General features: G+C 34.9%; 2 protein-coding genes across 2 annotated transcripts; one reads left to right on the forward strand and one right to left on the reverse strand.

Annotated features, from left to right (window-relative positions):
• Nucleotides 1–954: 954 nt before the first annotated feature.
• LOC149884379 (uncharacterized) lies at nucleotides 955–1,737 on the reverse strand. Its single transcript, XM_090096997.1, has one exon. The coding sequence runs from the start codon at nucleotides 1,735–1,737 to the stop codon at nucleotides 955–957; it is 783 nt and encodes a 260-aa protein (XP_089953123.1).
• A 7,128-nt stretch (nucleotides 1,738–8,865) lies between these two features.
• Nucleotides 8,866–9,897, forward strand: LOC149884380 (uncharacterized). The gene has a single exon (XM_090098754.1). The coding sequence runs from the start codon at nucleotides 8,866–8,868 to the stop codon at nucleotides 9,895–9,897; it is 1,032 nt and encodes a 343-aa protein (XP_089954880.1).
• The last annotated feature ends 7,009 nt before the right edge of the window (nucleotides 9,898–16,906 follow it).

Genomic DNA, 16,906 nt, shown 5'->3' on the forward strand with positions numbered 1-16,906 from the left:
CTTGAATCGCTTTTTTAATTTTATCAGATTGACTTTGTGAAATGTTTAATTTTACTTTTTGGTAACTCATTTTTTAAATAAAAGAAAAAAAATTATCGTTGAACAGCGCTGCTCGTAAAAAGATCTTGAAGCACAGAGGTTATTCTTTCTCTCACGTGAAATCGGAGGATAATGTCTTCACCTCTAAAGTCGATCAAATTACCGTTTTGATCTAAAATTCTTGTTTCCATTCTTGAAATTCTACCCACCATGATAGGCAAGTATATCAAGTGGAAAGGTTTTTCGCTAATTTTGTAGCCTGGAGGAGTGTCAGGATGAAAAGAGTAAATGTCAGATGTTCTTTTTCCGTTATCATAAGATGCTCCGATCGCATCGTTTGTGATTCTGATGATGGTCACATCGTCTATTCTCGAAAGTGCTTCAGACTCGTAATAGTCAATATAACTTGTGACTTTATCTGGATTAGCTGGATCTTCTTTTTTCTCTACATAGGTATATTCTGCTTTATTAAATCCAAGAACAGGAGCTAAACTGTTGTTCACGTTGAAATCCACCCAATATTTTGTTGTAGCTCCAGGTTTTCCAAATTTCAGAGTAGATCTTAAAGTCATTAGGTTTGCACCGATAACAACACCATCCTTTCTATACAAGTTTCCAAGTTGTTTTTCCATTTCCTTCTGAAGATAATCATTAATCTCGTTAATTTCATACGCTCCTTCTTCGATGTAAATGGTGTAGCTGTTTGAACCAGCGTTAGGACTGTATCTGAAAACATTATTTGTCGAATTGATGTTGGTATAGCTGTGAATAGTGTCAAAGCCGACAAGGGCCATTTCATACTTTTTATTAGGTTCAAATTCAATGGGGTTGTCAAACTCGGTTTGGATGACGCTGTTTCTTATGGTTGGAGTTTCTTTTTTTGCTTTTGCAAGGAGATAAAATCCGCTCATCTTTTTATATAGAGTTGGGAAAATAAAAATTGTCAAATCCGCTTCGATATTTTCCACAATCCTTTTTAGAGGATAAATCAATGACGGCAAATCCGTGAGGTTGAGACCAGCAATATTTACAAAACTTTTTAAACTCTTCTTTTTCCATATCGCTGGATACATGATCTTGATAAATGTGGTTTATGTTTTTAAAGTCTTGAGGAAACAAGCAAATGAAATTAGCATTTTCTCGAATGGTTTGTCTAGGCAGCATAAAATAGTTTTGAGCGAGGTAAAAGCAGTCAACGTTAGAATGTCTTCCTCGGATGTAATATTTTTCACATTTGTTTTGTTTGGTCAATTGCAAATCGTCAAAGATCATTAAATTGTTTTTGGATGAATCAAGATCTTCAGGATTAGGCACATCGTCAGCCGTTTCGAAAAATTGGCATTCCATATCCTCTGTGTTATCCCATTTTTTTGAAATTTCATTAATAACGCATTCAGGGCTTACGTTTAATTCCTCAATTTTGCTTTGAATGTTAAACAAATCAAGAATAACTTCCTTTGGCAATTTCTTCTCGAACGAGTTTTTGAGTATTTTATATTCCGGTTGAAAAAGAGATTTTCCAAACACTTGCAAATGATTATAGTCTAACCACCCAGGTCTTAAAAGTAAATTGAGTAGCAACGTTGTTTTTCCACATCCTGATTTCCCAATAATGATTCCACGTATACTTCTAGGTAAAAGCTTGTTATTTTTCCTTTTGTTTTTATTTACATTCCATGACAAATCAATCACTTCCATTTTTTATTATGTTGAATATAAAAAATGTATTGTGTCAAATGCAAAAGAATAACAGAAACGAACAACTTGTACCATTCTATAAGCAAGAGCAATAGAAATATGCTTAAAGGAACTTGTACCGTCTGCGGAAGAGGCAAATGCAAGTTTGTTTCTGCGAATGAAGTCAATGGAGGAGACTTGGTGGAGTCGATCAACAATTTTTCAAAAAAAATAAAGCTTCCATGGGCAAAATTTCCAGGAGAAATGCACATTCCAGGAATGAATTTTGCAGGACCTGGCACAAACTTGGACAAAAGACTCACATCCACAGACATGTATCAAGAGTGGAGCAAACCGGTGGATAGAGTAGACAATGCAGCATACCACCACGATTTAGCTTACAAATATTTAAACGATGTTAAAAGCAGAAATGTAGCAGATCAAATGATGCTTGAAGAAATGAACTCCATTCCAAACCCCACTCAAAAAGAGATAAACGAAAGAAAACTGATCACTCCCATCATCAAAGCCAAAGCTAAATTCGGTCTAGGTGTATCTGTTAAAAAAAAGCACCGGAGAACCTGAAATGGATGGATCTAAAAAATCGTAGATTTTCATTATTCCAAAAAACGAGTTAAATAATTTTCTTTTCTATATAAAAGAAATGAGTTTTATTACAATTGAAAATTTTGATGAGAGTAAATTATCAGTTGGAGAAATTTACGCAGCAACCAAACCAGTAGTCTATCAAAAAGTGCCAGTAAAATATTCTTATCCAAGTGGAGATGGTCCTCTTGTATTACGATCTCCCATCTTATTTTCGTATGGTGTGTGTGAGAATAAAGATCCAGCAACACAAAAATTGACTGGGTATTCCATGTCCTTTGTTTGCTTTGATGCTAAAAAAGGAAAGACAGAACAAGAAGCAAAGTTTATTAGCACAATGGAAAAGATTACTTTGTTCATTAGAGGTGAAGTAGATAAATTGTCAGCCAAACTTAAAAAAGGAGGAAGAAAAAAGCAAATTAATTCAGAAGAATTGAGTATTTTAAAATATAAAGCTGATAATGTTGAATCTACACCAGTCTTTTATGCAAAGACGTTTACTAAAAATGTGAAAGATGAAATACTCATTACTTCTGTATTTCATAGAAAGAAAACAGATCTTGATATAAAAAATGGAGTCAAAGGAGAACGTGGTAATAAAAATTTGGTTAGATCTTCTGGACACGATTTTATCAACCAACGATGTTATGCTATTGGAGGACTTAGAATTGAGGGGGTGTATATTGGTCCTTCGATTGTGTCTATTCAAGTTAAACTGGTCGAAGCCGTCATCGTAAAAAATGCATCTTTACCTCATAGCATCATGATGTGTGAAGACATGAATTTAGAGGTGAAAGAAGATGAAATAGAGCAGGATGATGAAATGTAAAAACCTTTTTTAGATTCCTTGAATCCATGAAAAATCTACGATTTTTTAAAATTTTTCTGAATTTTAAAAAAAATGATCAACGTTGAAGGAATTGTACTACCGAACAAACCTCTCACCAACTTTCAATTAATAGATGCTGTGAAAAAGCTCAAAATTAAAAACTTTAGAGGTGTTTTTGTGAGGGATGAATTACCTAAAAAGCCAAGAAAAAAAGAATGTGGAATTGTTAACACGGGGGATTCTAGCACAGATGGGTTTCATTGGGTGTGTTGGTATAAAGACGGTGATAAGAAATACAGTTTTGACTCTTATGCCCAGCCACCTCTTGTCGAGCTAGTTCATTATTTGAAAAGTCCTGTCTTTTACAACAGTGAAAGGGTTCAATTTGGTGATACGTCTTATTGTGGACACTTGTGTCTTTACGTCTTGAAAAAATTACAGGAAGGAGATGACTTTCAAAGCGTTGTTAACACACTTTGGTGAAAAAATTTTTTCCATCATTAAAAAATGATTGACAAATTTGGAAGAACTGAATTAGGGAGGTATTTTTATGATCCTTATTCAGCAACAACTATAACAGGTGATCTCTATGTCAGAACAGATGGAAACAGCACCATCACTGCAGATTTGGATTACAACTCTCATAAAATCATCAATTTGGGTGAACCGACTAACGCACACGATGCAGCTACGAAGAATTATGTAGATACGCATGCGTCAGGAGGAGGATCATCGATTGGAACTGCAGACTTGGATTTGAATTTTCACAAAGCCATCAATTTGAATGAGCCAACTAATTTGCATGACGCTGCCACAAAAAATTACGTTGATGTGAGTTCGAGCCAGTGTGTTAAAACAGACGGATCCAGCACCATCACAGGGATCATCGACATGAACTCTCACAAGTTGATCAATGTGAGCGATCCTACCGCTTTAAAAGACGCAGCGACAAAAGGGTATGTAGACACCAAGGTCTCTTACAACACTATTTCATACACCGACATTAACATGACAGCTCATAAACTAACTAATTTAGCAGAACCCACATCAGCTTCGGATTCGGCTACGAAAAATTATGTGGACACGCATGCTTCAAGTGGAACGACTGTTGGAAATGCAGATTTGGATTTGAACTCACACAAATTGATCAACGTGACTGATCCAGTCAACGCGCAAGATGGAGCAACAAAGAATTATGTAGACTTGTTGTTACAAAAATCGAGTTTGACCAGTGTCGTTCCAGGATCTAGTTTTACCAGTTTAGGATTCAAGTCTCAGACAGTTGCAGCATTAACCACTTCGCTAGTGTTTACGTTTTCTGGAAAATCTGGAGTACTGAGAAGATTGTGGCTGGCTTTATACAGTACCTCTGGAACGAATATTCCCGGTCAAGTTTTTATTCGAATCTTTACTGACGGAGAAATCAATGTAGGAAATTATGCAGAAACCACGGAAGGAGTTGGAGTGGATCAAACAGGACTTGCTACCGATTTGCTTTTCTCACCATTGGGAGGAGCCTTTTACGCCAACTCTTTACAGGGATGCAACATGTTTAACACCACTTCCTTGGGAGGATATTTCACATTGGACATGCCTTTCAGAAACGACGTCTCCATTCAACTGGTCAACAAAAATGCAACAGCCATCACGTACTGGATTCAACCGTTCATTTCCACACTTGCTTCCATTCCTGCAACCATCCCTCTTTACAAGCTGTACTGCAGAACGTTTCGATATTTGAACACCACTTATGGCAGTGAATACGTTTTGCTGAACACCAGCGGAAAAGGAAATGGTGCCTCGTTGAAATACATCAGGATGCACGTCATTGGCGCCTCTGGAAACTGGTGGGAGTCCAGAGTTAGAATGTACGATGGAAATCTACCTCCAGGTAACGGTACTGTACTCACTCCTTGGACACCGTACAACACCAACAATTACACGTATTTTCCAGGATATGACGGTGACAGCACATGCATCTTTTCCTCATCCGGACTGGAAGATTTTTATTTATCGTCATGGAACGGCTCAAATGTGACTTCCTTCAACAACAAATCGACTGGACTGTTGTATCAATCCACTTCATCCATCGACTCTACATCTACCATCTCTTTTTACAGAAATTTTGGAGAAGCAGATTCTATGCCTACTGTCGCAGCTGGTAGAAGACTCGTTGTCACGCTCAACTCTGGTGATGCTCAAGTCGGTCAATCCGGAAGCTTTTACCTTCTTCTAGGACAAGCCTATTATTACGCTTAAAAAATCGCAGATTTTCCACGGTTTCAAAGAAACTAAAAATCACTAGTGATTTCCATGAGTCTAATGTACAGATAAAAGAAAAAAAATTGAAAATGAGTTAAATAAATTTCTTTTCATATAAAAAATAACAATGAGTATGTCAGATAATGAATTTTTAGAAGACGATGATAGTTTTGTTGCTGAGGATAGACCTAGCAATTGGTATATGTTGGTTGACCCTGAAGATGATGATCCAGAGGATAGACCTAACAATAATATTGAAGCGAGTGCAAACAGACTTATATTTGTTGACGCTGAAGATGATGATGAGTCTATGTTGGATGACCCTGTAGTTTTAGATTACAATTCGATGAGTGTTGAAGAACAAAATGAATATGATGATTATATATATAATGAATTTTTACAAGATATGCGTAATGAAACGAGAGCAAACAACTTCACCATTTACAATGGAGATGATGATGATGATGATGATGAGAGAGAATATATTGTTGGACCACGTGAAATAATTATTAGACGACTCAGAACTACAGATGAGGATGGAATAAATAGATTAAAGACTGAAGCGTTGATTGAAGGTTTTCAAAAGGATGAATATAGAGTGTGTGCTTCTGCTGCTTAAAAACAATAATCATTTTATTCCTCACATACAAAGAATAAAATGGTGTATTAAAAATTAATTTTTTTGTGATAATAAAAATGGAGAATCATGTGCATAAAAAATTATTTATTAACGACCGAAAGGCTCGTCATAAATCATATCTTTTTTTCGACAAGTATTTGAAGCATCCTCCTGTAAAAGTGGGAAGTAAGTATGAAATATTTGCTCAAAAAGACATCACACTACTTCGTCTGAGTTATCAGAAATTAGATTTTATGTTTGGAATAAAACTTAAAAGCGGATTAGCTTTAGTGAATTTGAAAGAAAGCATAAAATCTAAATTGGATTATTTCAATAACATCAGGATGCTATCAGAGCCGGTGGATAATGTGATTATGGATATTTATAGTAACAGCAAGTCGGATGTTATTATTAAAAAAGGAGAAAGTTTAGGCTTTGTCAATTTCATTAATGAGTGAAAAAAAATATTTTTTTTGTAATAAAAATGGAATACAATTACGATGCTAAATCTAAACTTTATCCAGGTCTTCCAACAGCTCCTGCAGATGATGGACACATTTACCGTCTTCAAAAAATAAGCGAAGTCCAAAAAGAGATGGACAACGAGAGGAAAAAGAGAGTGCATCTCAGCAAAAAGTATCATCGCGCTTTCAGAATCATTTCTTTTGTAGACTCTACGTTGCAAGCAGGTGGCGTTGCACTTGGAGTTGTTGGAATTGGAACTTTGAGCACCATCGCTGCTGCTCCTATTGCGATTGCGTGTGAAGGTGTGGCTATTGGAATGGGGTTTTTATCCATTGTAGGAGGACAAGTCAACAAAAAACTAGCACTAAAAGCGGAGAAGCATGAAAAGATTAAAGTGTTGGCCGAGTCGAAATTGAACACCATCAACAGTCACATTTCAAAGGCATTAGTAGACAACATTGTGAGCGATTCAGAGTATGAATTGATTTTAGACGAGCTTCAAAAGTTTAAGAGTCTGATGAAAGAAATAAGAACTAAAACAAAAATCAACATTGACGAGATAACCAAAGAGTCGTTGATCCAAAAAGGAAGAGAAGACGCGATAAAAGCGTTTAACAATTTGTTTAAGAAATCGTAGATTTCCACGGATTCAAAGAATCTAAAAAAAACTAATTTAAAAAAACACAGATAAGTTTGTGTTTTACGTTTTTTTTTCTTGTATTTTAAAAAATGTCCTTTTTTAAAATACTAGACCCTAACAAGAGGGATGAAATTGTGAAAGAACTTGTTGAAAGAAGAAAAAGAATCTATCAAGATAGTTTGAATGAAAATATTTATGATGCTAATCTTCAGACTGATTTGAGCAAGCTTTACAAGCCTCTAATTGAAAGCAATGAAAAGATGCAAAACGAACTAAAGAGCATCGCATACAAAGAGGTTGAAAACACTCCACTGGCTTTGACTTATCCAGAAAGCGAGCCGTCGTCAATTAAAAGAATGAATTTAGGAGGTATTGCGAGTTACTACATGGCTAAATATGCATCGAAAAAAGAATTATGCGATAGAGTTTTTGGAATTCATGCAGAAGGTGGAAAATTGTATATCGGTAAAGAAGAAGTAACCATCGATGAAAACGATGTCATTATTGATGGAGAAAAGTATAATGGAACAATAGGACTTTGGGAGCTGATCTCAAGATCCAAGCCTGATAAAACCAAGTACACTGATGACGACCTTGAAAATTATGAAGATATACTTATTAAAACTAAAGCTATTGAATCTGATGTAAATCCAAACAAACCAAGAGCTTCGAGAGCTGAAAAATACGGCACGATTATAAAGCCTATTTGGGAAAAATTTAAAAGTGAAACCAAAGTCAAAAAAGGTAATGGCGTGATTATTCTTCCGAGCGATCCAAATGCTCTTGTGGAAAAGCTCAACTTGAGCATCGCTGCATGGCATGCTGGAAATAAAGGGTCAAGAAATGTAGCTGTTTCCATTTGCGATGAGCTGTTGAGACAGAATAGGATTAATAAAGACGAGTACAAGGCTATCATGGCGTATATCGATATGAAATAAAAAAAAATCTTTGGAAATAAAAAATGATCGTTTATAGAAATAGATATGTTAAGAAGCATATTGTGGGTGGAAGTGGAATCATGGACACGCTTAAGAATTTCTTGAGAAGAGCAGCATCTTCAAGCGCTTCAAGAGCAGCATCTACTTTGGCTAATAAAATTGCAAAAACTGAACTGGGGAGAGAAGCCATCATGGCTACTAAATCTGCAGGGAAAGAGCTAGCTTCAACAGCCATTTCCACTGCTAAAGATGTTGCTATTGATAAAGGTAAAAAAACCATTGAGAAATTGTATGCCAAGACTGGAACTCCAAAGCCAGCTGCAAAGAATGATCTCAGTCTTAAAAGCAAGGAAATTATTTCAAGCATTGTTAACAAAGCAGCGGTAGCAGCACCACCAGTTATAGATGAATATTCTATGTTTGGATCAGGATTGTCGAAGAACAACGCGATTAGAATACAAGACTTGGTAAAAAGAGGAAATGGGCTTTTGATTGCATGAGGATGTAAAAATTTTTTTTCTTTGATGTATAAAAAATGGCAAATTCCGATGTTTTAAATTTTACAGAAGAGATTATTGTGGATGAAGAAATTGAGAGATTCGAGTTTCACGAATACGAGCCAGTGAATAAGAATCTAAACGTGGATGGAGAAATAAGAATCAATATTGAGCAGCAAGATTTGTTCACGCTTCCATCTGAGGCATACCTTTTGGTTGAAGGAAGACTTTTAAAAGCGGATGGAACTTCCTACGCTGATGCAGATGTCGTTACTCTTGTTAACAACGGTATCATGTTTATGTTCAGTCAGATTTCTTATCAGTTGTCGAATCAAGAGGTGGAGACCGTTTACGAACCTGGACAAGCTACCACCATGATTGGATACCTTAAATATCCAGTAGAGTTCCCAGTGTCTGAAGGAATGAATCAGCTGTGGCAAAGAGACACAACAGCTTTAGCAGATCTTGTCAACAACTCTGGATTTAAAGCTAGACAAGACTACATCATCAAGCAAACTGAAGAAAAAGGAACGTTTTCGTTTTGCATCCCTTTAAAACACATTTTTGGATTTTGCGACGATTACGATAAAGTGCTCTATGGATTTAAGCATACACTTGCTCTTGTGAGAAAAAGCGATAGTGATGTTATTTTTAGAACAGAAGCAACAGCTGCAGGAAAAGTAGATCTAACTAAATTATCTTTGTTTATGCCTCATGTCACACCCTCTGTGGCAGCTAGCAACAATCTTTACAAAATCATTGAATCAAAAGTAGATGTTCCATTTTCGTTCAGATCTAGACAATGCGACACCATCGCTGTTCCTGTATCCAACAACTTTAGTTGGAGGCTAAGCGCAAGATCTGCTAGTGAAAGGCCTAGGTATGTTGTTGTCGGATTTCAAACCAATAAATCTGGAAGTCAAACAGAGAATCCTGCAGTCTTTAATCACTGCGACTTGAAGAACATATATGTCACTTTAAACAGTGAAAGGTATCCCGCTGTGGATTACAATTTAGACTTTAATAACAACAAATACTCAAGAGCTTATAGAGATGCTTCTAAGTTTGACAATAGACTTTATGGAACAAACGAAATTATAGCTCAACCCAATATATCTGCTATGAATTATAGATACATTTGTCCTCTTTTTGTTTTTGACGTAAGCAAGCAAGCTGAGAGGTTAAAAACTTCAGTGATAGATGTACAAATAAAAGCGACATTCAATGCAAACGTTCCTGCAAACACTCAAGCCTTTGCCGTTCTCATTTCCGATAAATTGCTCAGACTTAAATCAGATGGAAGCAGAATGAATGTTGTTTATTGAAATGTTTTCAAAATAATATTTTTTTTTAAATAAAAAATGAGATATACGAAAAAGGATTTGAAAAAATTACTGAAAGAAAACGGAATTTCCAAAACGTCAAACAATAAAATGTCTCTCATGATGCTTGCGATTGAAAACAACTTGATTGATAAAAACATATTGATTAAAGACGTGAAGGAAGATCGACCTGTGGGTAGACCGAAAAAGGATCTAAATCTGTTAAAAGAAGAATAAAATGATACAGTTTTTTCCATTTTTTCTAGAATGTAGTATCAAAGAGACTGACATAAATAAAAAAAGACATCTTGAGCTTCTTGCATTTGGAAAAACAGGTGTGTTTCGCGAATCTGTTTACGTCACTGAAAACGGAGATTTTAATATTCCAAAAGAGTACAGTGATGGAGAGAGAGACAAGCTTTACCGACTTGTATGGAGTGGTGAGACTGAATATTCACGAATGGAAAAGAAAATCAAAGATCATCTCAGTACTTGGAAAGGCTTGCCTAAAGAAGAAAAGTTAAGAATGATTGACAAGTATGTGCTTGGTTTGGATTGTGATTTCGAGGAGAAGAAAAAGATTTCTGGAAATCTAAAAAGCGCAATTTTAAATCATTCGCTTGGTTCCAATGACATTGTGTATGAAAACTTTAGAATAATTTTCATCAATGACATAAATTTTAAAAAATCGAATTTGATTTAAAAAAAATCTTTACAAATAAAAAAGATGACATACACAAGAAAACTTTTGAAAAAATTGCTGAAAGAAAATGGGGTTTCCAAAACGTCAAACAATAAAATGTCGCTCATGATGATTGCTGTTGAGAACAACTTGATTGATAAAGATGTCATTTTGGAAAACTCAAAAGAGGTGAGACCAGTGGGAAGACCTAGAATACATGAGAAAAAAGAAAAGAAACCTCTCGATCCAAAATATGCTAGACTTGGTTTAATTAGAAATAATCCTTTACATTTGAAAATAACTCATGTGGATACTGGTGAGGTGGCTGAGTACAAGTCTGCTTACGAGACTCATAAAAAGACAGGACATAGCTGGCAGTACTTTGAATGCAGAAATGGAAAAGTGATAGATGGTTACAAATATGAGATTTCTGGAGGTAGAAAATTTTAAATTTGATATATGTCAAATTTAAAAATTGAAAATGGTTTAAATAAAAAATCTTGTGTTAATAAAATGGAAAACAAAACGTTGAAAGAATTAAAAGAAATTGCTAAAGAGCAAAAAATAAGAGGGTATTCTAAAATGAGAAAGGGTGATCTTTTAATGGTTTTACAACCTCCTGCTGCTTTTCGTAGACCTACTGTGGTGAGGTTTGTTCAGCCAGCTGTAAAAGTTTCTGTAAAACCTACAAAAGTTTCAATAAAGCCAACAAAAGTAAGGATTGTTCCTTCCGCAGTGCAAAAGCCTCCTATTGCTCCGAAACCAGCAATCATTCCACCAAGACCTGTGGTAAAGCCTCCTATTGCTCCAAAACCAGCTCATTTGCAAAGACCTATCCTTGACGAACCTGTTTCAGATTTAACACCTGCTATAACACCAAAACCAGTCATTCCACCTAGACCTTCATTTTTTTCAAGTCTGACGTCGGCTGTAAAAAGTGTGGCGTCGTATGTTAAAACTAAGTTTAATGATGTTAAAGAATGGGTGGAGCCTTACGTTCCTGAAGTAGTCAAGAATCAGGTAAGCAAAGCAGCGGCCAAAATCGATGAAAAAATAAAGTCTATCAAATCGCTTGTATTAAAAACAGAGTATAAACAGCCCTTGCCAAAACCAATTAAAGTAAAGTTTAAAATGACTGAACATTCAGCAGAGGGTTCTGTAAGACAATTTTCTTATAGACCTTCTTCTCAATACCAAGACCTCGCATCCTTTTTTAATTTGGTGAGAGAGTCTGCCATTCAAACCATGGAGGGGGAAAGAAACACCAGAGTAAGAATTATTTTAACGTGTGAAATGAAATCTGTAAGCATGATGACTGGTGAAGAAGTGACTCGAGAAGCGAGCTTTTCATCAAGATCAGAGATTGTTCTAGCGACTACGGATGTAAGAGAGCTCATGGGTGAAATGGAAGGAAAAGTCTTGGAAAATAGTGTTAAATACAATGCTTTAGGATCTAATAGTATCCTGTCTAAGATTATAAGGATGGACATTAACTTTACTGATTACGAACCTATCAGCGGTTCTTCCTATATGGAGCTGCCTAAAGAGCTGAAAGACAAAAAGGCGATCATCAACATGGAAAACAAGGATGATCAATGCTTTAAATGGTCAGTCACTCGAGCGTTGAATTTAAAAAATAGAGACAACGAAAGAATTGATGAAGACTTGGTTCTAAAATCAGAAGAGCTGAATTGGGATGGAATAGAGTTTCCTGTTAAGCTTAATAAAATCGATAAGTTTGAGAAAAATAATCCTGACATTAGCGTGAACGTCTTTGGGTATGAAAATGAAAAACTTTACCCTTTGCGAGTATCTGATTTTACAGATCGAAAGCACTGTGTTGATTTGTTGTTTATTTCAAACGACGACACTGACCATTACTGTCTCATTAAAAGTTTGAGTCGGTTATTGTCTACGCAAACATCAAAAGGTAAAAGAAAACAACATTATTGCAGAAATTGCTTGCAAGGCTATGACCAGGAAGAAAAGCTTCAACAGCATCAACCTTATTGCTATGACAACGATGCAGTAAGAATCGAACTTCCTAAAGAAGGGACGACGGTTCGGTTTAAAAACTATCAAAGGAGTATGAAAGTTCCATACGTTGTCTATGCTGACTTTGAAAGTTTCATCCAACCTCTTAACACTTGCACACCGAATTCTAAAGAGTCGTACACCAAACAATACCAAAAACACGTACCAAGCTCCTTCTGCTATTATATCAAATGCTTTGACGACAGCCTTTACAAAGGAGAACCAGTCATGTACACAGCTGAAAGCGAAGAGGATGACGTAGCTCAAAAGTTTATAACCATGCTTGAAGCTGACCTTATAAAGATTCTTGACAAGATTGATATAGTAAAAAAGAAAGTGGTAACGGATGAGGATGAAAAGAATTTTAAGACTGCAACCCTGTGTCATATTTGCGAAGATGATCTTAACAGTGACAAAGTGTGGGATCACTGTCATTTAACTGGAAAGTATCGAGGAGCTGCTCATAACAAATGCAACTTGAATTATAAACTTCCAAAATTCATACCCATCATTTTACATAATTTGTCCGGTTATGACAGCCATTTGTTCTTCAAGAAATTAGGTGGGAAATTAAAATGCATACCCAACAATGAAGAAAAATATATCAGCTTCACAAAAAGCATCAAAGTGAGAGAATTTACTGATAAGAAGGGTAAACTTCGTGAAGTATGGAAAGAATTAAGGTTTATTGACAGCTACAGGTTCATGAGTTTCAAGTTAGAAGATCTAGCTAAAAATCTAAACAACGACCAATGCAAAAACGTTGCTCAATATTACTCTGGAGAAAAGTTTGATTTATTAAGAAAAAAAGGAGTTTACCCTTATGACTGGGTGAACTCGATTGAAAAGTTCTCCGAAACGCAATTACCTCCTATTGAAGCATTCTATTCCAAACTAAATGATGAGGAAATAAGCTGTGAAGACTATGCGCATGCGCAAAACGTTTGGGATGTATTTGGATGTAAAACGTTTAAAGATTATCAAGAACTGTACAACAAGTCAGACGTTCTGATACTTGCTGATATCTTTGAAAATTTCAGAGACGTGTGCCGTACCTATTACAAGCTTGATCCTGCTTGGTATTATACCTCACCTGGTTTGGGTTGGGATGGTATGTTGAAACTCACTGGAATTCGGTTAGATCTTCTGTCTGATATTGATATGCTTCATATGATAGAAAAAGGGATACGCGGTGGGATTTGCATGATCAGCAAACGACATGGAACTGCTAATAACAAATACATGAGTGATTATGATCCTTCACAACCATCGAAATTCATTCAGTATTTAGACGCAAATAATTTATATGGATGGGCTATGTGTAAGCCTCTTCCTTTTAGAGGATTCAGATGGATGACTGAAGAGGAGCTCGCTAATTGGAAATCCATGCCTTGTATTCTCGAAGTCGATTTAACCTATCCCGAAAGCCTACACGATTTACACAACGACTATCCTTTAGCTCCTGAAAGACTAAAAATTAATAAAGTGGACAAGCTGGTTCCCAATTTAAACAACAAAGAAAAATACGTCATTCATCATGAAAACCTAAAGCTCTATGAACGACTTGGATTGGTCACTACTAAAATTCATCGAGGTGTCACCTTTGAAGAAGAACCCTTCATGAAACAATACATCGATCTCAACACTGGATTAAGAGCAAAAGCTAAAAACGAGTTTGAAAAAGAATTTTTTAAACTCATGAATAACTCTGTCTTTGGAAAAACCATGGAGAATATTCGAAAGCATGTTGATATTAAACTCATCACCACAAGAAAAGAAGTCTTGAAATTGTCAAGAAAACCTAATTATGATAGAAATACCATTTTTGATGAAAACCTTACTGCAGTTCATATGAAAAGAACAAAACTCTTTTACAACAAGCCTGTTTACTTAGGACTAAGCGTTCTAGACATAAGCAAAACTTTGATGTTTGATTTCAATTACAACTATATCAAACCTAAATACGGAGATCGCGCGAAACTACTCATGACCGATACTGACTCGCTCATCTATGAAATCGAAACGGATGATTTTTATCAAGACATTTCTGACGATCTTGAAACCAAATTTGACACGAGCAACTTTTCTAAAGACCATCCTGCTATTGAAAACGTTGGGTTTAAAGTAGGGTTAAATAATAAGATTATCGGCATGTTCAAAGACGAGGCTGGTGGAAAACTAATTAAAGAGTTTGTAGGACTTCGTCCTAAGCTCTACTCTTACAAAACCTATGAAAAAGAAGAGAAAAGATGCAAAGGGGTTAAAAAGAAAGTCGTTGATAAACGCATCACTCATCAAGATTATAAAGACTGCTTATTCAGTGGAAATGAAAAGCTTGCAGCTATGAACGTTATCCGATCTCATCAGCATAACATTTACACCGAAGAGATCAACAAAGTCGCACTCAGCGCTAACGATGACAAAAGACACATCTTGCAAGACGGAATTCACACCTTAGCCCTTGGACACTACAAACTAAAACCGTGCTTTACATTTATAGACTATGATCAACTCTTTGGTCTAGAACACGAGGACACAAAAAAAAAGGTAAGTCAACAAAAATGATTGCAGAAATTAAAAAATTAAAAACACGACGCCATCTTGAATTCATTAACTATAGCAAATCACTATATTATAAAAATACTAATGCGGTATTTTTATAAATCACAATGTGACAGAATACACAATTCATGATTGCAGAAAATTAAAAACACGACGCCATCTTGAATTCATTAAGTATGGAAAAAGTATCAATGCGCCAGAATCCGCAATTCATAGTAGTCAGGGTTAATACAAACACACACATTGTGTGGTATTTTTTAATTAATTTTTACATGAGGTGATCTGAGCTCACAAAATTTTGATTTGGCAAAGAATACACTAGCATGGGTCTGTAAATAAAGACAATGAGCTTCATTAAGTGATATGAGCACATAACTGGCTTGCATATGACTTTTAGTTTTCAAATCCTTCTTATAGTTCTTTCTAATCACTACACATTCTTTCTTTCAGAGCATTTGATAGATTTCTTTCCGGGCATTTGATTTGATAGAGACTTTCATTTTATTTTGTTTGAGTGACGACACAGCATCACTGCAACAAAATAAAATGACTGTCTCCTTAATTTCATCACTAAGGGCTCTCTTGAATATTGGCTTTTTTTGTTAAATTGTTTAAAGTGAAACCCTCTCTTTTGCAATAACTGATTGAAATTGTTTTCTTTTTCTTAGAGATTTTGGAAGAGGTATTTGTGCACGTTTAACAGTTTTACCTAGAGACTGAACAATGTAGAGTGTATCAATCGATTGTCTCATAGCCAATCAACTGAAACACTCCACATTGTTCTTAATATTATCATTAATACTTTTGCATAATAATTACGTCTTTTTTTCCTCGTTAGCTTTTGCCATCGGTCTCTATAAACAAAAAAATAATTAAAAATGAAAGTACTTAACAAATTTTAAATTTTAATAATATACCTTGTTTCTATGAAATGAAGATAGAGTGATGATGTCTAACAAAAAATTAAAATTTGCAAGTGTGACATGTAATACGCTTAAAGAATGTTACATCCGGCACCACAGTTTATTTGATTATTACAGTATTTAAAAAGCGAATTTTTTATTACAAATAACCTTTCGTAAAGTAACAAAGAAAACCGTCCTAACTATCTTAACAAATCTATTGAATTTGAAATAATAAGCGTTTCGTTTGTTTTTGGTGGTAGATGGAACACATAAAGTGTGCATCATAGAAACATGATTTATATATGAATGACTTAGAACTAGTAAGACATTCTTTGCGAACATAATTATTATATATTAATGAAGTGTATAATACATTTAAAAAGATACTTTCTATAACGAGCAAGACTTAAAATACTTTAGTTTAAGAGGAAAGGTTTTGTAAAAAAATTGAATGCGAAATGTTGTCTCTTCAGCTTATATTCTATTGTTTATTCTATTTTCGATTTCAACTAAAATCTACATATTATCAAACACTGGCATTTTAATCTTTCAAAAAATATAAAAATTTTGAAAATCTATAAAAAAATTTTTTTTTCTGTCCATGGTTTATGTTTTCGTGGAATCGCCCTAATAATAATAACAAAAACAATGATAATAAGAATAACAATGATATTAATAAAAAAAACTAATAATAAAAACAAAATAATATTAATGATAATGGTAATAATTATGATAATAATAACAATAGTAATAATAATAACAAACATAATAATAGTAATAACAATAACAATAATAATCCGGATTTTTGAAATATATATACATATATATA

Source organism: Hydra viridissima, unplaced genomic scaffold (genome assembly GCF_058129835.1).
Source record: "Hydra viridissima isolate aposymbiotic clone 2 unplaced genomic scaffold, HvirCarnegie_v1 scaffold_9, whole genome shotgun sequence".
In the NCBI taxonomy this organism is placed as follows: domain Eukaryota; kingdom Metazoa; phylum Cnidaria; class Hydrozoa; order Anthoathecata; family Hydridae; genus Hydra; species Hydra viridissima.

What these genes read in the sequence shown, in the direction of transcription:
- LOC149884379 (XM_090096997.1), bottom strand. Translation starts at nt 1,737, where the DNA reads ATGGAAGTGATTGATTTGTCATGGAATGTAAATAAAAACAAAAGGAAA.
- LOC149884380 (XM_090098754.1), top strand. Translation starts at nt 8,866, where the DNA reads ATGTTTATGTTCAGTCAGATTTCTTATCAGTTGTCGAATCAAGAGGTG.